The following is a 23,840-nucleotide window of genomic DNA, read 5'->3' as shown; positions in this document are numbered from 1 at the left end:
CAGCCACAGTCCTGTGATTATCTTGAGAAAGAAGTCCGATAACCATTTTTGATAACTAGTTTTTTTTTTATCATGTGACTATATGTGATTCAATATTTGGCTTTACCCACTAATTTGGAACTCATGCCATAAAGCAAAACACAAACCATTTCTCCCAAATGAACGCTTTGTTATCTAGAAAGAGTCACTGATTTCCTATATTCTTCCGACATTTACTTAAAAAGAGCCACCAAATCTTCTTTGAGTTGGATCTATCAGTCTTTATTGGAAATGTTACTTCCGTGTGCCCTTGAAACAAATGAGCAGCGCTGCGTGGGAAGCCTCAAAGCAGACTCTCATTTCAAGTGCTTGCCTGAGAGAACGCAGAGGGCTCAGCATGCTCAGTCATGGCTGAGATTCACAGTGAAGGGAAGGAAGGAAGGCCAGGGAGAGAGGAGAGGCTGTGTGGGACAAGAACTGCCAGAATCAGCATGCAAGCTCCCAGGAGTCTGTGCTCGGACAGGTCGTGCTTGCTTCCTCTAGTGTCTGGTGAAAGCACGTGTGGCAGTTACCCATCAAGCTGTCTTCTTAAAGGCCCATCGCTGAGGTTCCGTTCGAGGCTGATCATACACGTTTCCTCTCCTTAGTTATGTTCTCATTTCAAAGCCCCAGAAGGAAGGAAGTTGTTTATCTTAACACCTATTTATGCAAAGATATTGTTTGCATAAGCAGTTTAGGGACATTAAACTCAAGTGTGGCTTAATTAATTACGCCTTAGTCCCCTTTGTGAAAGAATCATATATTAGTCGTCTTAATTATAGCTTATGTACATAGATGATAAAATATTTTAGTATCGTTCTTTGAGCTTTTGAAATAGGCTAAATCAGCAAATAGAAGAGTCCCTAAGGAGAGTCAGTGTTTTCACATTTGTCTTCTAACCCTAAAGGGGAGGTGATAAGACAAGCCCTTGTGTGTGAGAAACTCTAGGACTGTAGGAGCGCAGCCCTGCTCTGCAGTCATCACTGTCCAGAGAGAAAGGTTTCCTCTTATTGTGAAACTATGTAATTTTTCTGAGTTTTTTTTTTAACATTTCTTCAGAAATTTAGTACATCTGTGTTATCTTGACATCGTAGGGTCCTCAAAGGTTTTATTCAATTGTAGATATATTATTTTGCTTAATTTTACACACCTGAAAATAGAGTATGTTTGTAGCAGGAGAGATGGCTCCGTGGTTAAGAGTGCCTGTGGCTCTTGCGGAGGACCCAGGTTCTCTTCACAGCACCCGCATGAAAGCTCACAGCTGTCTGTGAGGCCAGTTGCAGGGCGTCTGGCTCCCGGTTCTGGCCTTCAAAGGTACTTCATGCACATGGTGACATACATGCAGGCAAAATACTCACACACAGAAAATAAAAAGAAATCTGAAACAAACTATACCTTCATTGACTATATCGATGTTTTTGTTTTTTGTTTTTTTATTTCTGTCCTATACCAAGTATTAAATCACAGCTTATGATTTATATGCAAAATATAAACTTCCAAGTATAAGTAAAGGTCTATTTTCCTAATCTCTACACCTATTAACCGTGCTGACCCATTGTGCAGTTTTTGTATATTTGTAGGCTCATATATTACAAGGAGAGTTCTCTTCCACGGTCAAGCCTTGATTATGGAGCATAAATTTCTCTGTAATACTCCTATCATTTTACCCTTACAGGTTCTCCATGGCTTCTCCTTCTTGATTGTTGAGCCTGATAAGTTGTGGCTTCTATGATATTTATGCCTGGTTCTCACTTTTCAGGGTTGTTGCATTTTGGTCTTATTGAGATAGTGTTTCATTATATAGCTCCAGGTGGCCTGGATCTGCATTTTAAGTAAAGAAAAAGAGAGTGGGCAGTTTAACTGGTATATTCAATCATTCTCAGGATTAGGGCCTCTTCTCCCACGAGCACTGGTGCAGCCTTTGCGATGCTCTGTACCTGTATCTTCCCTGTTCCTTCGCATTCTGTGCTGTTGGTCGTATGTGGTGCCTGACGGTTTTGTTGTTAGTTGATGCTTACGTAATGATTAAATGATTCCTCAGCAGCCTAGTCGGACCTAGAGATTTAGTTATTTCAACTCAGTTCAAGTTCAAGAGTAGCCGGTTTATGAAGCAGAGTTGCAGATGTTACTGAGCACGAGAATCAGGACAGAAGTGGGCACTCAGAAGAAAGCGAGGCATACCTAAAAGTGAGCGAGGGCTCCTCAAGTGAGACCCGTGAGACCCATAGCTTAGTGTTTTTACAGCAGCCGCAGAGGACTGAAGTCGATAAGGCAAACGTATGTATGTACCACAGCAATACTGGAAGGTAGCGTGTCTTCAATACCCACAGTTCTGTTAGAATTCTTAGGCACTGTTTGGAAAAAGGAACGAGGCTCTACCCAAGGTCATATACATTCAGACTGTAAGCCTAGGTCGTTGTAATTGCTACTTGGACCTAAAATATCTCCACAGAAAAGGAATAGCAACTTTGAGTACAATTATTTTACATTCATGAGGGGCAAGCTGTGAGAGCCATGACACACCTATAGAGATCAAAGGACAGTACATGGGATTTGGTTCGCTCCCTCCACCATGTGGTGTTCAGGGATAAAACTCAGGTTTTCAAGCCATTTTGGTGGCCCCCAAAATGTTAACTGTGCTGGAATTCTTGCTTGATGATGGCCTCTTTCCTTCTGTCGCCATAATTTCCCCATCCTCCTATCCGCCTGTCTCCTTGCCTTTGCAGAAGTCCTCTGTGTGTGTTTCAGGCATAGTTTGGGAGCTCTCATACCTCACACATGACTCTGTTAGTTTTCATGAGATGCATTAATGGCTGGCTGAGACTGGACCATGTGTCAGAACTCTACAAACAAATGACTATTGTGTGATAATCCTCAAGAATGTAGCGGCTGTGTACGTGTCAGCCCTTTGCTGTAACTTTCCTTCCTCCCGTGACGTTACATATATATATATATGCTCCTGTTAATGATCTTCCAATGAATATTTATCCCTATTTTTAGTGGGGTACTTAAAATTTTAAAATTAAGCACTTACCTTGAGATTGCTGTCATTTTGCTGATTTCATGATCAGGCAATGAATTTATAATTAATCCAAATCAGTATATTTGATTTTAAAAGAATGAATTTAGACTTTAAAGTACTACTTTTGTAATTTTTTTTATCTATGGTAAGCTTTATCATATTTTAAAGGCCTGTTTGTTATTTGCATTTCAACCTAGCTCTTAAATTATGCTTAAACATGAGATACTGGGTTATTTCATCTTTGTCATAAGACTTCAGTGTCTTCAACAAACAAGGATTTATGTTTGCCATATAATAAGGTGACTGAGGATGGCTAGCAGCTTGATTTGTTTTTTTTTTTAATCCCAAGCCGCTTAAAAAAATAGTAACAAGAACAGAAGATGGATATTAGCTTCTGTTAATTGTAGCTGTTTCTTGTTTCAGCAGTAGCAAAAGTCCCTAACACAGTGCTGCTCAGGCCAGGACTGTTGTAAGTGACTGTTAGGCGGGTGAAGCTTGATGCTTAGGCATATCTGTATGCGTGTATTTATTTATCTTTGTTAGCCTGACACAAACTAGGGTCATCTGGGAAGGGAGAACCTTAATTGGCCTCCACTAGGTTGGCCTGATGGGCAGTGCCTTCCCTAGACAGGTAGTCCTGAGAGGTAGCTGACCTCAAGCCTGGAGAGCCAGCCAATAAATAAATCTCCCATGGCTCTGTTGCAGTTCCTGTCGTGACTTCCCTCAGTGATGGGCTATGATTGGGGCATGTCACCAAACCATGCCCTCTAAGATGACTTCAGTCACACAACAAAAACCAAACTGGACACGGTCCAAGCAAACTAAAACAATTATTAAAACTGAATTCAGTAAAATGTAAAGCTAAGTATGTGAATTGACCTTTAACAGTGCTTCTACGTCGTTCTTATGGCCCCTAAGGAAGAGAGAGCTGTTTAAATTCTTCATATTAGAAATATTAAGTACTCAGGAATAAGGTTTTGTCCAGTTAAGTTATGCTTTGGTGGGCTCTAGGTTATTGTAGTGTCAGTGGCCCTGTCTTAGTCTTAGTTTCCATTGCTGTGGAGAGACACCGTGACTAGGACAGCTCTTAGAAAGGCAAACATTTCGTTGGACCTGGCTCACAGTTGCAGAGCTTTAGTCCATTATCATCATGGCGGGAAGCATGGCAGCATGCTGGCAGACATGGCGCTGGAGAGGGAGCTGAGAGGTCTACCTCCTGATCCAGAGGCCACAGAAAGCGAACCACCTTGAGCTGTGGAGACCTCAAAGTCTACTCTCTAATGAAGTGCTCCCTCCAACAAGGCCACACTTCCTCCAACAAGGCCACCTCCTAATAGTGCCACTCCTTATGGACCTAGTATTTAAACACAGACATCTGTATGGGCCATGCCTATTCAAACCACCGCAGGCCCCAGCCACCTTTTTCAGGAATCTATTTCAGCCCCTGACATGTGTGTGCCTAGCCTTTAGTCAAATATAAACCATTAATCAAAATTGTCTCTATTCACCTGACCTTTTTAAAGGAGGAGGAAGAACCTTGACAGATGGTATGAAAACATCAAACTGTAGACAAATTATATATATATGTCGGCGCCGCACCATCCAGCGGAAATAAGACACCAACAACCAGACTTCTTCTCGAGATCTTTACTCAGGATTAAGCTCAGTGGGAATGGCCCCGAAGAAGGGAAGGGCCAAGCTTATGTACAACTCAAGGGCCAATCAGCTCATGCCAGGTGTCACCTCCTCATAAGTCCGCGTCAGAGCAGGACTGCTCGTCATCAGATCACCAGTTACCTTTGCACAGCCTTTTGCCATATAAGGACTTGTTTATCTTAGAGCGCGCTCGCCGTCGGGATGGCGGAAACCTGCACCTTGTTAAGGCGCGGCACCTCGCAGCTCTCCACATACATGTATATATATGTGTGTGTGTGTGTGTGTGTGTACGTATGTATGTATATATGTATATTCTCTCTCTTTTCTATTCTTTGAGTGTTCCTTTGATCATTTAACTATTTAACAAGCTAGAGTGTCTGTCATGGGAACTTGTTCTACATAAAGAACAGTAAAAACAAAGATCCTGCCTTTTGAAAATTATATTTAAGTTGGGGGAGTTACCAAAAAAGCTAACTTTATAAATAGACAAAAGATTCAGTGCCTCCAGTTCAATTAATGCGCTGTGATAGAGAAGGAAGAATGCATCGCTTTGATTGGATAGAATGTTAAGATTCTGAATTACACATAAGCCAGCTCCAACTGACAGGAGGAAGAGGAGGAGACACTGGGATGGCAGCGAATCAGCTAAGTGTAGGCTCAAGTTGTGCTTGGCTGCAAATTAAACAACAGCCCTGTCAGGTAGCACTTTTATTTCATGTACCAGTAATTCTGCATAGAATCCCTCTCGAGCGCCTTGGGCTGATGTAGGTTGTTGAGAATGTGAAATACTTTTTTCTTTGTTCAGAAGCATACTTGAGATAACTTATCTAAGAAATATAGATTCTGGATTTTATATCTGCATCGGTAAATAAGAATTGAGACAGAGGGTTTTTGTTTTTTAAGTTTCTCTGGCTACTGAGACAGCCCAGCATGTAAAAACTCACTCATCACAGCCCTGATGACCTGAATTCCATCCCCAGAACCTGGAGCAGAGAGAGCCGAGATAAAAGTCATGCGCCAACCTTCACACATGCGCCTTGGCGTGCACTTGCCCTGCTGTCCTGGTAATAGCCATTCGAGCTGGGTGGGAGCAAATCTAAAAGGAGTTTAAATTCACATTTCCCCAATAGCTGAGGATGGTGAACACTTTAAAGATATTTATTAGCCCCTTGTGTCTCTTCTTTTGAGAAGTTCTTTGTCTCATTGTTTGACTATATTATTTATTTCCATGTTTAATTTTGGGCATTAGTCCCCTGTCAGATCTACAGCTAGCAGGTGCCACCCAGGATTCAGGGTATCTTTTCACTCCATTAACCGTTTTCCTTTGCTGTAGCAAAGCTCTTTATGTTTCTGAGGTCCCACTCGTTAATCGTGGTCCATGTTTCCTCAGCAACATGGAGTCCTATCGTAATGTCTTACGTCTTGAAGTGTTTTCTTGTAGCAGTTTCAGAGTTCCTGGTCAGTGTTAAGGTCTTGATCAGTTCGAAGTTGTTTTTTGTGGAGGGTAGGAAGTAAGGCTCCATTTTCTTTCTCGTGCACATAGAGACAGTTTTCCCAGCACCATTTGTTGGAGAGGTTGTTTGTTCTCCTGTATGTATCTTTGTGGGGGTCTTTGTCAGAAGTCAGGTTGCTGCCGCTGTGACTACTTACATCTGGGTCCTCTGTCTTACTCCATCCATCTACACATCCGGTTTGTGCTAGTGCTGTTTTTATGAGCATGGTTCTGCTGAAATTGAGGGTGATGATACCTTCAGCCTTACTTTTCCTCAGGGTTGCTTTGGCTATTCAGGATCCTTTTGTTTTTGTATGGATTTTCAGATTGTTCTCTGTAGCCCTCCGAAGAATGGTGTGGAATCTTGAAAGGCATTGCATTATATCTGTGGACTGCTTTACTAGGACATCCATTTTCACCCTAGTCATTTCCATCTTCTGGAGTCTTCCTAAGGTTCCATCTTTGGAATTTTAATGTCTTCACTTCCTTGTGAAGTTATTTCAACATTTTTGTTTGTTTAGGTTTTTGTTTTTCTTTTTTGAGGCTAGTGAGCAGGGGTTTTGTTTGTTTGTTCGTTTTGTTTTTGTTCTTGATTGCTTTTTCAGCATGTTTGTCATTGGTATGTAGGAAAACTATGAACTTCTTGTATGTTAAGTTTGTATCCTGACACATTGCTGAAAGTGTCATCAGCTCTTGGTTTTCTAGTGGAGACTTCATCGTTTTTTATGTATAGGTTCATATTATCCAGAAATCATGATGCTTTGATTGCTTCCTTTTGTATTTTATTTTTTGTTTCCTTCTCTTGTCTATGAATTCCTTCAGTGTCCTGGTCAGAATTACAGACTTGCCCAATGTGCAGTTCTTCCAGGGTCTTATGAAGACGAGTCTGTGAAAATTCCCCTGCAGACTTTGACTCCCCAGCTTTTTGGCTCGCGGAACACTGTGCACATCTGACTCCAGCTCCCTTCTGTGCAGCCTCACAGCATTCTGTCCTTCGGGTTTCAGTGTGCAGCCCTGTCCCAGATAGGGAGCTGATAGTGTGCTTCACAGAGTGTCAGGCTGCTGAGCCCCTGGGGCAACAGGGGTCTCCCTGGCTTCATCTGCCGGTTGCTGCTGCTGCCCTGGGCTGCCATGTCCCCAAGATTTGCCAGGTCTGATGTTCTCTGACAATCATTTCCAGCTATTCCCAGATCAATCCCTGGAGACTGGTCCACCATACCATATTATCCACCATCTTAGATTTGATACCTTCATTTCTTACTGTTTGGAGAGCTCCTGAGATTTTGTTGTTGTTGTTTTGTTTTAAAAAGTGGGGGGAAAGGCAGGGATTCTTTGGTTTTATTTTTCGATGATACTGAAAAGCAAGCTTAGAGCCTCATGCCTTTTATTATTTTCTTTTAAATATGCACTTTTTGAAACTGTGGGAAATGATATCCCGAATGTTTCTAGGGAAGCAAAACAGTGTGTAGAAATACAGCACCCAATTTTACCAATTAAACATATGTGTACTTGGCAGGGTCCTCTAGAGAAACAGAAAGGATAGAATATATCCATCTATATAGATATACAAAGGAGACTTATAGGAGTGGCTTACAGGCTGTGGTCCAGCTAGTCCAGCAATGGCTGTCTCCCAACAGAAAGTCCAAGAGTACAATATCCAGTGGGCTCTAATACCAGGGACCGAATCTTCTTGCCAGTGATAGTGAAGGCAAGCAGGCAAAGAGGCTTTCTATCATGCCCTTTATTAGATTGCCACCAGAGAGCATGGCCCAGGTGTAGAGTAGGCCTTCAGATCTCACCTGAGCTGCATTAGGGGGGACTTCCCACCTCACAAGATCCCATCAAGAAAAAATTCTTCACAGGTGTATAGAGTTTCTCACAGGATCTAGAACAGGTTATAGAATTGGTATCTAGAACAGGTGCATGGAGTCAGGATCTAGAACAGGGGTATAGGGTCAGGGTCTAGAACAGGGGTATAGGGTCAGGGTCTAGAACAGGGGTATAGGGTCAGGGTCTAGAACAGGGGTATAGGGTCAGGGTCTAGAACAGGGGTATAGGGTCAGGGTCTAGAACAGGGGTATAGGATCAGGATCTAGAATGGGGTATAGGGTCAGGGTCTAGAACAGGGGTATAGGATCAGGATCTAGAACAGGGGTATAGGATCAGGACCTAGAACAGGGGTATAGGGTCAGGGTCTAGAACAGGGGTAGGGTCAGGACCTAGAACAGGGGTATAGCATCAGGACCTAGAACAGGGGTATAGGATCAGGACCTAGAACAGGGGTATAGGATCAGGATTGAAGTCAATAGAAGACTACCTTGAGAGACACTGTGATCTCCCTCTCATTTCTGCAGCCTCTTTGTCCCTCAGAGGGCCCAATTCTCTTAGGACTTTCACACATGAGTCACATCATGTGCTCCCATACACCCACACCCTGCGCTTGTATCTCATTCATCCTGTTATTCTCTGGCTTCCTGGTCCCCATCCAATTGGTCCTCTCCTTCCTCCTGAGTATTCCCTCTGCTTTCTGTTCCCCTTTAAGGAGAGATGTGCACTATTTGTCTCTCTGGTTCTAGAATTACATTTCCCTTATCATGAAGAGCTCCAGTTTCATCGATTTTCCTGGAGATTGTGTAATTTTTTTTTAAATTGCTGCATAGTATTCTGTTTATCTAGATCACAATTTCTCTGTTCACTCAGCATATTATAACTTGAGAGGCTGGATTCTCGTCTGTTCATCTGTTGATGTACTCCTGTCAGAACTCAAAGGGATTATATTTCTGAGTCAGGGAAGTTATGCAGGTCTGTACTTTGTTATTTGCAGAATCCTTTGCAGCTAGATATATTTCATATCTCCAAATTATTTTTATTTAAAAACAGCAATACACATAGTGTAGTGATTTTGCTTATAGTCCCAAGTGCTTACAAGGCTGATGCAGAAGAATGATTCAGTCCAAGAGCTTGCAGTTTGGACAGTAGAGCAGTACTTTGTATCTTTAAAATGGGGGCGGGGGGATTTTAGGAAGATGTCTTAGTTCGTAAAGGCACATGTCACCTTGCCTACAGATCCTTGCAATTCACATTGTGGAAAATGGTTTTCTATGTCCACAAGTTGTCTTCTGCCATCCACAAGCATGCTGTGGCATGCACTCGTGCATACACACACACACATACACACACACACACACACACACACACACACGCAATATACTCATTATATATATGTACTCATTCATACACACATGCACAAAATAAATGAACGCAATTTCAAAATCAATACTGTTCAGATATGTAATAACTTTAGGAAGGCTTAAGACAAAACTCCATAATAATCACATTAATATTTTTCTAATAAAACACGAGTATTCACATAAAATGGAATTCTTAGGCAGAATCCCATTTTGGTTCCTGATTTTGCTGAAGAATGAGTTAAAGAGAAACTAGTTTTAAAGCTCGTGATATTTTATAACTACAAACAAGAGAAGGTAGACATGTGTACTAATTAGAGCTGGTAGGAGGGCAGCACGTGAAACAGAAAGATAACGAGCTGTGCTTGTGCCTTTAAAAGCAAATGAGAACGATTAGCTTTTACATCCTTTTGAATTGAGGTTGAAGGAAAATTCATTTTGTGGAAAAAGCGCTTCATTTGGAATTGCGAGGGACTCACATGATTAACCCACTGGGAGCCAAGGCAGCTAAACTAAAGGTTAGTTTAATACACAGAGCCGCCAGGTGAGAGGCATGGGGCCACTAAGAAGTCCTGAGTGTCTGCTCTGAAAAATCACGGCACTATCAAGATTCACAAAACATTTTTGACTGAATAGTCTGAAAAATGCTGGCCTTGGTAGTGCAATGAGGACAAGAGAGAAAAGAAGACACAGAATCGTCAAAATACACCAAATTTAGCTAACATCCAATTGCTTCGTTAGTGATTCAGGAACTAGAGTATGTCACCTCCAAAGATTGTGCAGAGGCCACTCAAGACCTGCATAGAAGAAATTCCCTTTATTGTCAGAAAAGGATTGAAGAAAACAGAAATGGAACAAAAATCCAATTGACTGTCCCAATGTTGCGGTCTATAAAGAGTGAAATGGAGAGAGCATAGCATGCTGCCAGGTGCTTCCTTTATGTTAATCTTGGTGTGGCCCCTCCAGTCCCCCTTGTCCTGTGCAGCCTCCAGCTGTGGGCTGTGTTCATAATCAGGAGCTCTAGCTACAGAAGGGACAGGAAGGAAAATTACACAAGTATGAATGGAAAACTCCAGGCTCATCAGCTTGAGACCAGAATTTTGCAGAAAGGAAAAATCCTTTTTATGTTTTAAAAGGTTATTCTTTTACTCTTCAAAGCTTTATAGTGTGTGTGTGTGTGTGTGTGTGTGTGTGTGTCTGTGTGTGTCATATAGACATTTCAGTTTCTAGACATTACCCAGCATAAAATATTGTTCTATGTTTTTACTTAGTTCTTATGATGCATAGCTCTCATAAACACTTATGTTACCTCATTGAAGAATTATAGTTGGAACATGGAAAGGAATTAAATTTTATTTCTGTAGTGTATAATACTAATTAGGTTCTCACCCAAAGTAAGCATTATATTTGAAAAACTAAGTACAGCGGAGGACTCATAGGAATGTAACAATCACAAGAATTCCATATGTTAAAAAAAGTACTTTAGGGATATAGCTTAGTTGGTAGAGTGATTGCTTAGCATGAACAAAGCCCTGAGTTCAATCCCCCAGTGTGCCCCCCCCAAACTAGGTGTGGCACATACCTGTAATCACAGCGCTCAGCCAGGTCATCCTTGGTTACACAGAGCTAGAGGTCAGCTTGGAGTACATGAGACCATGTCTTAAGAAAAAGAAGGAAAAACAGCAATATGCTTTGAGATAGAAGTTCATACTTGGATTTCAGATGGCATATAATTATTCTTCTCAATGCTCCATGTATGTGTGTTTTTGTTTGGTTTGGTTTTTCAAGATGGGGGTTTCTCTGGGTAGCCTTGGCTGTCCTGGACTCCCATTGTAGACCAGGCTGGCCTTGAACTCACGGAGATCCGCCTGCCTTTGCCTCACTGTTGGGATTACAGGCGTGCGCCACCATGCCCAGCATTGCATGTGTTCTTATGTTTTCTTTCTTTTCCTTTCTTTTAGGTCTCTTTTATTCAAAACCTTGTGTTTTGTGTAGAAAGAGTTTACCGTGTTCCTGACTTTGGTGTCTGGGAAAGAGGAAGCAAATACAATAATGGCAGCACAGAACTGCACTCGAGGTACTTGCCCAGTTTTGAGGATGGTTTTGGTGTTGTTTAAATGTGTGGATTGGAGTTGAAACTAAAAACTCAAAAGTGTTAGACTGGATCTGTTGTTACAGTGTTCATTCTGGGACAGCTTGTGTTCCTGTTTGTAATTCCAGTAGGGCTCACTTACAGTAAAAGCAGTGTTCTTGGCACCGTAAGCTGACATCTGGAAGGAGCGTGGCCTGTCCCCCACTCCTCACCCACAGCATGGTCTTTCTGTTCAACCATGTTCTATCTTTTCTTCTGAAATTACGTTATTTGAAATATCAAGTTTGTCAGATTGTCCAAACACCAGAGGTATATGCAGTGCACGTGAGACTCCTTTCCACGTTACAGAGATTGTTTCTGCTCTCGTACTTTCCAACAAAACTTAGCAGCCTGCCTGAGTGACATCACCATGTCCAGCTGTAGCTTGTGTTTGAATAAGCAGCAGTAGTGGCTGACTGAGGCTGGTAATTTATAAAGTCTCTGTATCTGTGTTATTGAAGCCATAGCTTTAACAACCGATGGCAGCTTTGATTTCTCCTAACTTAGTGCCCTGGAGGTTATCTTCCAACTGACTAGAAAATAGTCTGTGTCCCTGGGCTTGGCTCCTTTTCTGAAGGGTGGCTTACTGAAAGAACGCAAGCAAAAGTTAGCACTAGAGGTCAGCTTGAATTGTTGAGACTTAGGTGAAGAATAAAAACAAGTCTAGAAAATATTGGTTAAAAGTCTGCAGGTCTAAAAAAAAAAAAAAGAGTCTGCATCTCTGGGGCCGGAGTGATGGCTCAGCTGTTAGGAGCCTGTACTGGTCTTACAGAGACGGCCCGAGTCCCCTGCCCAGCATCCACCATCTCACAGCCCCTGGAATTCCAGCTCCAGGATCTGCTGTCCTCAGGACGCCTTCACTCGTATACACATGACCCCAAACAGGCACACACATACACATAATTAAAAATAATAAAATAAGCATTAAGAAAAAGAATCTATAACTCTGTGTGTTTTGATTAATGACTAATCTCCTACAACAAATTAAATTAGTATAGCAGCCTTATTTTAAAACTACTTCCGGATCCTAGCTGTGTAAACCTGAATAAGTTATACACTCATTGTGTGCCTCTTTTTCATCTTTAAAATGAAGCTAATAATAGTTACTCTATAGAGCTGCAACAATAATTTAAATATGACATATATTTTTGAATGCCTAGCATTAGTGATGACTAGACACTGATATATCACTTATTTAAGAACATGTCAGTACAAAAGACGGAAATAAAAAGGACTGTCAGATTAGCCCTGACAAGCCAGGGTGTAGACCATAGGCCGTTCTCTGTGTCACTAAACTCAGTGATTGCTGCTCTTCTGCTCTGCGTGGAATCATATTCCGTGTGATGCTCTTTGCTGTTCTTTCCATGAAAAATTAATTTTAACTGTAGCAAGCCCAATTGTGTTCAGCTGGAGAAGTAACGAGGGTTGCCGTTTGAGTTCGGATGGTAGGTTTTATGCATTTAACATTAATCTTACCATTTATTGTGTAAGAATTTATCATCTCCTCAGAGAATTTTATTTTTCTTACACAACCTCTAACTCTGCAATGGTTCCAAACTGTCATTCACGTATGCCTGTTTGAGATATGTCATCTCTGATGCAGAAAGAATACATTTTGGAATGGTAAGGCAACCATGTCTCACAGTGCTCATGGGCACGGTGATGGTTTCAGTTGCCGGCAAGCAGTATCTCCTGTACTGTGTGTGTCCTAGAGTGTAGCGCTGCTTCCAGCTAGGGATGGGGTCACGACCCTTCATTGATTTCTACAATGGGATATCTCCAGATTATGTGGGTCTACGTGCAGCTGTCCCCCACCACTAAATTCACCAGCTTTACATTATCCTTAAGCTTTGAATTAATCTATGCAAGTGATCTTCCACTAAATGGGGCTACTCTGCATAAACCGATCCCAGACTGAACTGACCATGAATAGGAAATGTGTTTAATTTACTTACCCTGCTGGGTGTCATAGTTTTGCGTTATGTAGTAGTACCCTGTGGATTATCAGCTGTCTATCCTCATGACGACATGGCTGACTAGAAGCTGTCCAGTATCACAAGAGTATAAATGTAACACGTATCTCTACCCTGAGGAGAGATAAAACTCCAAAGCATGTTTTCTACTGAATTGCTATTACTTTTATATCACCGTTAAAAAACAAACACTAGTATCTCCATCACTGTTCTATTGCTGTGAAGAGGCACAATGACACAAGGCATCTCCTATGAAAGAAAGCATCTAATTGGGGCTTGCTTATGGTTTCAGAGCAGTGGCACATGATCATCATGGCAGGCAGCACAAAGGCGTGGCTCTGGAGCAGCAGCTAAGGGCTTTGCATCCTGATCTGCAGGCAGCAGGGAGGTAGAGAGGGAGAGAGAGAGGTGCCCTGGCTTAGTCCTGTGACACCTCATAGTCCAGCCCAATGATATTCCTTCCCCAACAAGGCCACACCTCATAAGCCCTTCCAAACAGCCTCACTCTTTGGTGAGGAAGCATCCAGCTATCTGAGCCTATGGGGTCATCCTCAGTCAGATCAGCACAACTAGTCAGGTCTGACAGGACTACTCCTTAAATCAGCACAACTAGTCAGGTCTGACAAGACTACTCCCTGGCCCTTCATCTGAATCCCATTAGCTGTTCTATGGTAGGACTTCAGTAAAAAGATCTCTTGCAGGGCTTGGGGAAATAGTTCTTTTGCTAAAGCGCTTGGCTTATAATTATTTGGACCTGTTTTGATAACCAGGTCTCACATTAAACTGTAGGGTGTGGTGGTGCACTGGGTAGGCAGAGATATGCAGATCCTTGAGGCTGTCTGGCCAACTAGCCTAGTAGACTTGGCAAGGTCCAGGCTACTGAGAGGTCCTGTCTCTGAGGAAAAAAAAAATCCATTGCTCTCACCTCAAGGTCACTGGTTCTCTGGAGTCAGGCATCTGTCTGTCTGCAGTCATGTGTGTGGTGTGTGTATTTACACGTCCCTTACTTTTCTGGCTCTTTGCCTTTCCCTCTAGTCTGCCTTACAGTTGTCTGTAGCAGAAGGGGTGGGGGATGGGGAGCCTGACTTGCCTTCGGTTTGGCTCTCCTTTCGCTTGGCACATGGGGTGCTTCTCTTCTAAGCTGCACTTTGTATGCAGGAAGGCTGCTGCCCCTGAGCCACTAAAACACATTCCTGGTGTTCTGAGCCTGCAGTCCTCCTCTTTGACATCTGTGCTTATCAGCCCTTTAACGATTGCAGCCCGTGGTACTGAACAGCTATAGAATATGTGTTTAAGTCATCCAGAGAGCACTGGTCCCTTTTATAGAGGGAGACAGTAAGGTTTGGAGAGCTGTGTGAGTCCCTCCCCCTTAAGTTATACATGCAGTAAGTCATCGAGTCGGAACTAGATTCCGGACCAAAAGCAGGGTGAAAAATAAACCTGTCACCACTGTGGTTTCAAGGTTGCCTCCAGTTTCTGACCTAGTCTCATCTATAGTCTAAACTTCTTTAACGTTTCTTAGCTAAACCCCAGCATGATGTTGTTTTATTGAACAGTGCTCTTCATCCATTTATCTGAACTCCGTCCAAGCCCAGCCTCACCCTCTCTGGGGCTTCAGCAGAAAGGTCCATTAATTGCTCCAAATTCACCACTTCTCTTCAAATGTTTCCTGAGTAACCATTTGCTGGACCCACGCTTTTTTCTGCTGCTTTGGCTCTTTCTAGGCCGGAGCGTCTCTCAGTGTCTCCAGGGACAACTGGGTGATGCCAGACGGTGTTCTTCTCTTCTCTTCTGTTCGTCCTCCAGGGCCTGTAGTGAACGCCCGAACAGCACTTTGCTCTCTATTTATAGCAGCATCAGTTTTCATCCCGCAGGGACAGATCCAGCTAATCTCAAACTGCCTCTGGGGCTACATTTAAACCTATACCTTCTTCGCTTGGGGAAGACTCAGGCTATACTTATAAAGTGTCCTTTCGATCCTAAGCCCTAACCTTGGGGAAAAGTTTTCTAAGCATTAACTCATAAATAGACTCTTACGTTTAACCAAATAATCCCCTTGCTTTGTTGGTCACTCTTGTACTTGAGATTAAAGATGACATTAGAAGCAAAAGATTTAAAATCTGATTTTTAATTTTTAAAAAGTTTCATATTCTTGTTTTCTAGTAAAGAAAGGAAAATAATAAAATAGTAGATATGTAGCAGTATATGATTCCTTTAGTGACCATTTTATTCCTATCTTATTCTGTATTTAAGATAACTATTTAGTATTTTTTCTTTGTTTTTCTCTTTTAATTTTTAAATTTAGTCTTCTCTCACATATTATATCCCGGCTGCAGTTTTCTCTCTCTCCTCCCCCAGGCCCTCATCACTTCCTCCTCCATTTCTCCTGCATTTCTCTTCAGAAAAGGGCAGGCCTCCCATGAATGTCAACCAGTCATGGCAAATCAAGGTAGAGTAAGACTAGGCATCTCCCCAGTAGGAGGAAAGGGGTCCCAAAAGTAGGCAAAAGAATCAGAGACAGCCCCTGCCCCCCTGTAGGAGTCCCACGAGAAGACCAAGCTACACAGCTCTAACGTATATGCAGAGGCCTAGGCCAGACCCCTGCAGGCTCCCTGGTTGTTGGCTGGGTCTTTGTGAGCCCCTGTGACCCCAGGTTAGTTGGTTCTGGTTTTTCTTGTGTTGTCCTTGACCTATCTGGATCCTATAGTCCTTCCTCTCCCTCTTTCATAGGATTCCCTGAGCTCTGCCTAACGTCTGCCTGGGTCTCTGCATCTGTTTCCGTCAGTTGCTGGATGAAGCCTCTCTGATAACAGTTGGGCTAGGCATCAGTCTCTGAGTATAGCAGAATCTCACTAGGAATCATTTCTTTCTTTCTTTTCTTTTCTTTTCTTTTTTTCTTTTTTTCCAGTTGTGTTTGGTCTATGCTAGGTCTCTGGGTTATTCAACCTCTGTGTCCTGGCCCTCCAGGCAGAGTCAGGGGTGGGCTCCCTCCCGTGCCATGAGTATTAAGCTGGACTAGTCACTGTGTGGCACTCCCACGATTTCTACCCCATTACATCTTGTAGGCAGAACAAAGTATAGATCGAAGGTTTTATGGGTGGGTTGGTGCCCCAACCCCTCCACTGGAAGTCTCGCCTGGTACAGAAGATGGCCTATTTAGGCTCTGTATCCCCCATTGCCAGGAATCTTAGCTAGGGTCACCGTCATAGGTCCCTGGGAGTTTCCATTACACTAGGTTTCTCGCTTGTTCCCAAGAAGCCCAATTTCAGTTGTCTGTCCCAGTACTCTCTCCCTTCATCCTCCCTGCACCTGATCCCACCTGTTCCTGTCCCCATCGACCCCCAGTCTACCTGTGACAGCTATTCTATGTTGCTTTTCAGGGAGATTCCTGTTCTCTGTGCCCCCCCCCCCACACACACACATTGTTACTTTGCTTCTCTGGGTCTGTGGATTGTAGCTTGGTTAGTATTTACTTTGTAGCTTATAATTGAGCACATCCTATGTTTGTCTTGCTGGGTCTGGGTTACCTCAGGATGGTTTTTGGTTTGTTTGTTTGTTTGTTTGTTTGTTTGTTGAGACAGTGTCTCCCTAAGTAGCTCTGGCTGACTGTTCACAGAGATCTGCTGGCATCTGCCTCCTAAGTGCTGGTGTTAAAGGGGTGCACCCCCCATGCCCCGCCTACTTAGTGATTCTTACGTAACTTTTTGTTTTCCACTTTGACTGTCATAGAAGCTTCTCTCCATTCATTCTGCTTTGTTTTATGCAAATTTCCATACAGATCCATCCATGATCACAGTTACATTTGCAGTACTGTAAAATCCTGTCTCTTAAGTATAATTGAGCAGCTCAGGGAATTAAGGCCAAGTAGTCTGAAGAGAACTCTGTGAGCCTGGTTTTGTACCTTGCAGTGTGTAGGTTTTCTGGTATATTTTAAATTACCTAGCTCAAATCATACCATCTTCTTTAGAAGTGATTTGGGTTTTTTGTTTGTTTGTTTTTAGTAACAAATTGCTTTATTACAAATCATCTTTTAAGCAATTATTTTAGCTATCCCTAGAACAAACACTGTGGTATCACCTTGCAAGTATCTTATCAGCATATATTCTGTTGATCAGTCACTTTATATAGTTAACAACTTATAATAGAATCATTAAGTCCTTGTGTTATTAAAGTATTTCTTAATTCTTTTAATAGCACTTACCATTTTGCAAGCACAATGTAAGATCTCAAAAGAAATAAGTTGCTATTGCCAGAGATTTGAATAACTAGTGAGTAACAAATCGGTATATTTGTCAATTTATAGCATGTCTAATTAACTAATTAATTATATTTGGAGAGAAGGTTAAAATAGAAATAATCAGTGAATGTGTATTTTAGTCAGGGTGCAGTGCTCTTTTCTAAGCCCGTTTCCAAATTTGTTTTATAGCCTTTTAGTTGCCCTTCTCTCCAGCCTCCACCCCAAATCCTTTTGGGGTGTTGCCTTTTTTATGTTTACTCAGAGAGGTCTGTAAGGCCCAGCTTTTAGGCTTAAATGATCCTCCCAATTCAGTGTTTGGACCCACACCGAACAAAACACCATGAAACAAGGAAAAGTTACAAAAGTCACAGTTTTCAGTTTCAGTACTTACTAGAAAGGCAAGCTGGTCGCTGGTACCTATAATATCAGCCCGTAGGAAGTAGAGGCAGAGGCAATGGATTAGGAGTTCAAATTCATGGCTACATAGTGAATTTAAGGCTAGCTTGGGCCTCATGAGACCCTAAGTCAACAAATAAAAAGATAAAATACCCTCCCAACCAAAACAAGACAAGTTACAAAGGTACAGCAATTTAAGATTGTTTGATTTGTCGATACAAATAAGCATAGAGATCAGTAGAATTAACAGTCCAGAAGTAAATCCATTCATATAGGGTCAATTCATTTTGATAGTACAATGATCCAATTAAGACTAATCTTTTTCAGTGTGGAGTCATAAGACAGATATTCACATGCAAACCAACAGATCTGGATCTTACCTCACACCAGACACAAAAATAAACCTGGTGCAGCTCAAAGATTGTGTGTAATAGGAAGACTACAGATGGCCAAGAAGACACAAAAGCAGAGAACTTATGATCTAGGACTGGACAGTGGTTTCTTAGACCTGCTGCCCGAACACAGCCTCACAAAAGGAAACAATGTTTCATTCAGGGTTTTGTGTGAAGTGAAAAATTTCTGGGCTTAGTGCATAGTATTGGATATTATGTATAGTAATTATATACATATCATAGTTACATGGTTTGGTTTTGTCCAGAAATTTCCAAATTTTTCTTGAGGACATATATGAACTGGCATTTCCACCAGCAGTGATGATGCAATTTGTCTCTCTCTTGGTGTCATCTGTAATTTTTATTTTAGCCACTTTGGCTGGTTCACAATGCTGCCTACATCTGATTTGACTTGGATTTTCCATTGACTGGTTGTGATGAACATCTTTTTCATGTGTTTATTTGTGGGCTGTTTATCCGATTTTGCTACAAAAAAAGTTACTCATTTTGTTGCTGTTCGGATTAGACTTTTTTGCTAATTTTGAGAGTTCTTTATATATTGTATATACCAGTCCTTAATTCCTTTTTAATGTATTGAGGTAGTGGGGACTGAACCTAGGACCTCATGTACATTAGGCAAGTGCTCTGCACTGAGTTATAGCCATGACTCTTATCCTCATCTTTAACATGAAAAAAAAAATTATATGTCTAAGTGTTTGTGGGTGAATATGTGTCTGCACAGCACCTGCATACAGAAGCCTGCAGAGGTCACAGCAGGCCTTGGGTCCCCTGGGACTGGACTTACAGATGGCTGGGGCAGCCGTGTGTGAGCAAGGAACCAAACTTACCGTGAGAGCTGCTGAGTCATCTCTCCACTCTGCTACTTAACGGTTTTAATTCCAAGGAAGTCCATTTCAGCCATCCTGTATTGTATGCTCTATGCTCTTGGTGTCATCTTTGATAGATAGCTCTTTGCCTAGTCTTTGCTGAAGAGTTCTTCCACCACCACCCCAAAGTTTCACACACAGTCACATCTTACATGTATGTCATTATCCACTTTCAGGAATTTGGGAGAGTGAAACTTAGGTCTAGATTGGGAAGCTTTGCTTTTTCCATGTGTGTTTGATACTGAGCTCCCAGCACCGTCGCTACAACAGGCTGTCTCCATTGAGACACGCTTCTCACTCTCACTTTTCAAAGTAACATGAGGTAGTGTAGCTCACTGCATCATTTGCTCAAGGCTCGGAGTCTGGACACTAGCACACACACACACACAAAGTTAATCAATCAACTGATTGACTATATGGGCATAGGCCTGGCAGGATGGCACGGGAAGTGAAAGTGCTTGCCGTGCAACCTGATGACCTCAGTCAATCCCTGGAACCCTCAATACAAGGAAGTACTCACTAATTAAAGATGTTCTCTTCCTACCATACATGTGCCATGGCACACAGGACATATATACACATGCGTGACACACAGGACATATGTTTACACATGTGCACACAATAAACCCATGTAAATAGTTATTAATAATTTTAATGGGCGTGTGTGTTATATCTGTCTATTGCTCAGTTGTGTGTCTGTCATCTACACATGGACTTCAATACAGTCATACAGTCAGCAGGATAAAAATTTCAAAATGGAGTAGATAACTTTTTTTCTGTGTTTTGCAGTTTTTAAAAACATTTTCCATACAAATTTAGAGTAATCTTGTCAGTATCTACAAGAGCCTTGTTGGGACTTCGATGAGCTTTGATATGTTCTTTACTAGACTCCTCACGTAGACAGTCACACCATTTTGGAACTGGGGACAGACTGTGGGGCTTCTGTGGATCAAATTCCAGTCTTAGTTTCTGGGGGATTTTTCTTATGGGCAGATGCTGACTTTGTCTAGATGCCTTTCTCATTGGCTGGTACCACCATATGGTTTCAGAGTGTTGGTATGATAGACTACATTGACTTGCCTTTGCATTATTCAGCCAGGCAATTATCCCTGGAGTGTTCCCGCTTTGAGAGTTCATGTCACACCTTGTTGAATGATGTTGAGGATTTCAGTGTACATGCTCAGGAGAGGTGCCTAGGGCATAAGTGTCTATAGACTTAATTTTGTATCTTATGTGTATCTTTTGGTGTCAAGGTAATGCTTGCCTCATAACATGAATGCTACATGGGAAAATCATGTTTGGTTATTATTAATTTTAAATATTTCATAGAAACCAATAAAATCCTTTTGTCCTCAAGATACTGTCTTGACCATTTTTCTTTTTTCTTCTAATTAAAATAAAATTACATCATTTTACATCCCCCCTTCCAACACCTCCCATACCCTTCACTCCCTCTCAAGTTTGTGGCTTCTTTTTCTTGAATTAATATTACATATATAAGTGAAAAAATATATAAATACAACCTACTGGCCCTTTTTAGTGTTGCTTATGTGCACATTATTTCAGGGCTGACCACTTAGTATGACAACCATTTAGGGGATTCATTCTCCACCTCTCCCCAGTTGTTAATCACTATCGCTCTCCATCTAAGGATGTTCTTACTGAGATTTACCCTGAGTTGGCATGTCAACTGGCATTGCCTTTGGTCTTGTCTGGTTTAATCAGCCATATTGCTGGGATTCCATGGATGTAGCTTTCCTGCTCTATCTATAAGACACAGTCCACAGCTGACTTCCTGCTCCTCTGGTTCTTATGATGTTTCTTCTCCCTCTTCCACGACGCCCCCTGAATTTCTGGTGTAGAGTTCTGTTGTAGATGTATTACTGGTGCTGGACACCCCATGGTCAGGCCAGTTTCTATCTGCATTTTGACCAGTTGTAGGATTCTGTTATGGTCTCTATCTACTGCAAAAAGAAGTGTCTTTGATGAAGGGCAAGACCCACATGTATCTCTGGGTATAAGGACAAGTATTTAGAATGGTGTTAGGGAAGTAGCAACAGTAGTTTCTCCTAAGATCCATAACCACACTAGGCTGAGTAGATTTACAGGACCAGTCATGATTTCTTTCCTGTTGATCGGACATTAAGTCCCATTAGGCAGCTTTTGTTTGCCATCAAAATATAAATGCCACTATTGTACCCTTAAGGATATCTTGCCCTGCTAGTCTTGCTGTGCTTCATAGGTGTCACAGCTGGCCAGGATTACTGGTTGTGTTCTTCCCTTGGCCGCTCATATAGCATCTTCTGGTACAGCGAAAGCTAGTCCTCAGGAAGGAAGAGTTAGGGTCAGATCAAGCTTGAATCCTCAAGTCCTGTTTCCAGAGTGGGTGATGTCTTTAGCAAGAGAACAGGGTCTTCCCTTCAGTTTCTGGGAGGCAACAACAGCCTATATTGTTACTGTTTGGGGAGTCTCTTGGACCCCCATGGCCAACAACTCAAAAGGAGGTTTCTCATGACTGATGTGGGGATTTTTATTAGTTTATGGTCCTTGCGGGGGAGGAATTGTCTTCCCAAATGGCATAACCAAAATGTCACTCAAATATATACATACATATATATAAGACATTACATTAACATATACATGTACATGTAAGTTTAGGCTAACATACAATAATGTAATTCCCTATGGCTATTTCAGATGTCTGCCGTCCTATTTATTTCTTCTTCCTCCTCCTCTTTCATGCTGTCCCTCTCCTAGCTCCTGTTATAGAACTATCCAGTTTGTTAATTCCATATTGAGAAAATAGCAGTAGTTTGTTGTTTGCTTCTTTCCTGGGAACTGGGGAGCTTCTAAGTTGTCAAATTTATGCATGTGAAATTATTTGGAATATTTTTATTATTCATTTGATGTATCTAGTGTTTGATACTGGGCACTGTGCTTTTTGACATTTTTCCCCAGTCTTTCTAGAGATTTGTCAATTTTATTTAGTGATACTTTTAAAAAATCATTTCATTATTTCATAACTTTTTTGGGTTTCTTTTTTCCTTTTGGTCTTCAGTTTCATTGATTTCTGTTCTTGCTTGTATTTTGGGGTTTAATTTTTTTTTGATGAAGGCTTAATTAAGGTTAAGATTTAGATAATTAATTTGAGTCTCTTCTAAATGTATTCTATAAAATTTCTCTCTTAATTTTACTCTAGTTTTTCCATACACATTTTGACATGTCCTATTTTCACTATTGTTATCTTAATTTCACTGGAGATGTCCTCTATGATTCCTGTGGTTATGTAGAAGGGTGGCATCCTGTTTTTAAGTATTTTGAGAGAACAATTATTGTTATTTTCCTGTTACTGATTTCACTTTCATTCCACTATTGACAGAGAACACACTGTGACTTAAATCATTTTAGATTTTTGAGGCTTCCATTTATGGCCAGGGTATGGTGTGTGTTGGTGTGTCTTTGCATGTACTTTGAAAGGATTTATATTTTGGCCCAGTGTGATGACTCAGCAGGTGAAAAGGCCTTGAAAGCCTGACAATCTGAATTTGACCTGCAGAACCCACAGAAGGGTACATAGAAAGAAACAGCTAAAAATACTTGTCCTCTGACCTCCACACGTACCAGCACACATGCACATTATAAACACATGCAAACAATAATAATGGAATAGAATGAAATAAAACCTTAAGCTATTTGTGTGTTTTGCCTTGTTGTATAGATCATTCCAAAAGCCAGTCCCCATTGGTAAGGGCGTTAAGTCCTCCGCTGTCCCAGTCCCCATTGGTAAGGGCGTTAAGTCCTCCGCTGTCCCAGTCCCCCCATTGGTCATGGCGTGAAGCCCTTCTAGATCTGAGCTGCATCCCTGTGTTCTACCCGCTGTTTAACGAAGACCACTGATGTCTCCAGCATGACTGTTCAATTCCTCTGTGTTCTGTCAATTTTATTTCACACCCTTTGAAGTTCCATGTTCATGTTTACTTGGCACCACTGCTTCTTCGTGTTTCATTGACTCTTTTATCATATAATTTCTCCATGCTAATTTTCTTTGCCCTGAAGCCCATTTCATCTGTTGTTAACTACATTCATCCCTGCTCTCTTTTGACTAGTGATTTCCTGACATTTACCTTTTTCTATGTTTTTACTTTCATTCCACCTACACTGCTACATTTGAAATGAGATCCTCATTGGTAGGATGCAGTTAGCTTGTAATTTAACTCTGCATTCTCTTTTAGCTTTTTAAAGGTTTATTTTTAACTTCCATTTATTTGTGTATCTGTGTGCACACACGTGTACAGATGCCCCCAGGGGTGAGAAGAGAGCATGGGATCCTCTAGAGCTGTAGTTACGTGCAGTTGTGAGTCACCCAGAGTGGGTGCTGGGAACCACACTCAGATCACCAGGAAGAGCAGCAGGCACTCGCAACTGCTGAGCCATCTTTCAAACTCCCC

General features: G+C 41.7%; 1 protein-coding gene across 4 annotated transcripts in view; it reads left to right on the top strand.

Moving 5' to 3' along the window:
- Window positions 1-23,840, top strand: part of PHKB (phosphorylase kinase regulatory subunit beta) — a 192,936-nt gene that overhangs the window by 67,552 nt on the left and 101,544 nt on the right. For all 4 annotated transcript variants that reach the window (XM_084755999.1, XM_084756000.1, XM_084756001.1 and 1 more), the window contains one exon: window positions 11,338-11,453. In XM_084755999.1, the coding sequence (XP_084612125.1) occupies window positions 11,338-11,453 (116 nt within the window). The remainder of the gene's footprint in view (window positions 1-11,337; window positions 11,454-23,840) is intronic.

The sequence above is a fragment of the Acomys minous genome, assembly GCF_964271855.1.
Source record: "Acomys minous genome assembly, chromosome: 14".
In the NCBI taxonomy this organism is placed as follows: Eukaryota; Metazoa; Chordata; class Mammalia; order Rodentia; family Muridae; genus Acomys; species Acomys minous.
Note: the sequence above shows the minus strand (reverse complement) of the source record. Positions and strands in the feature narration are given on the sequence as shown.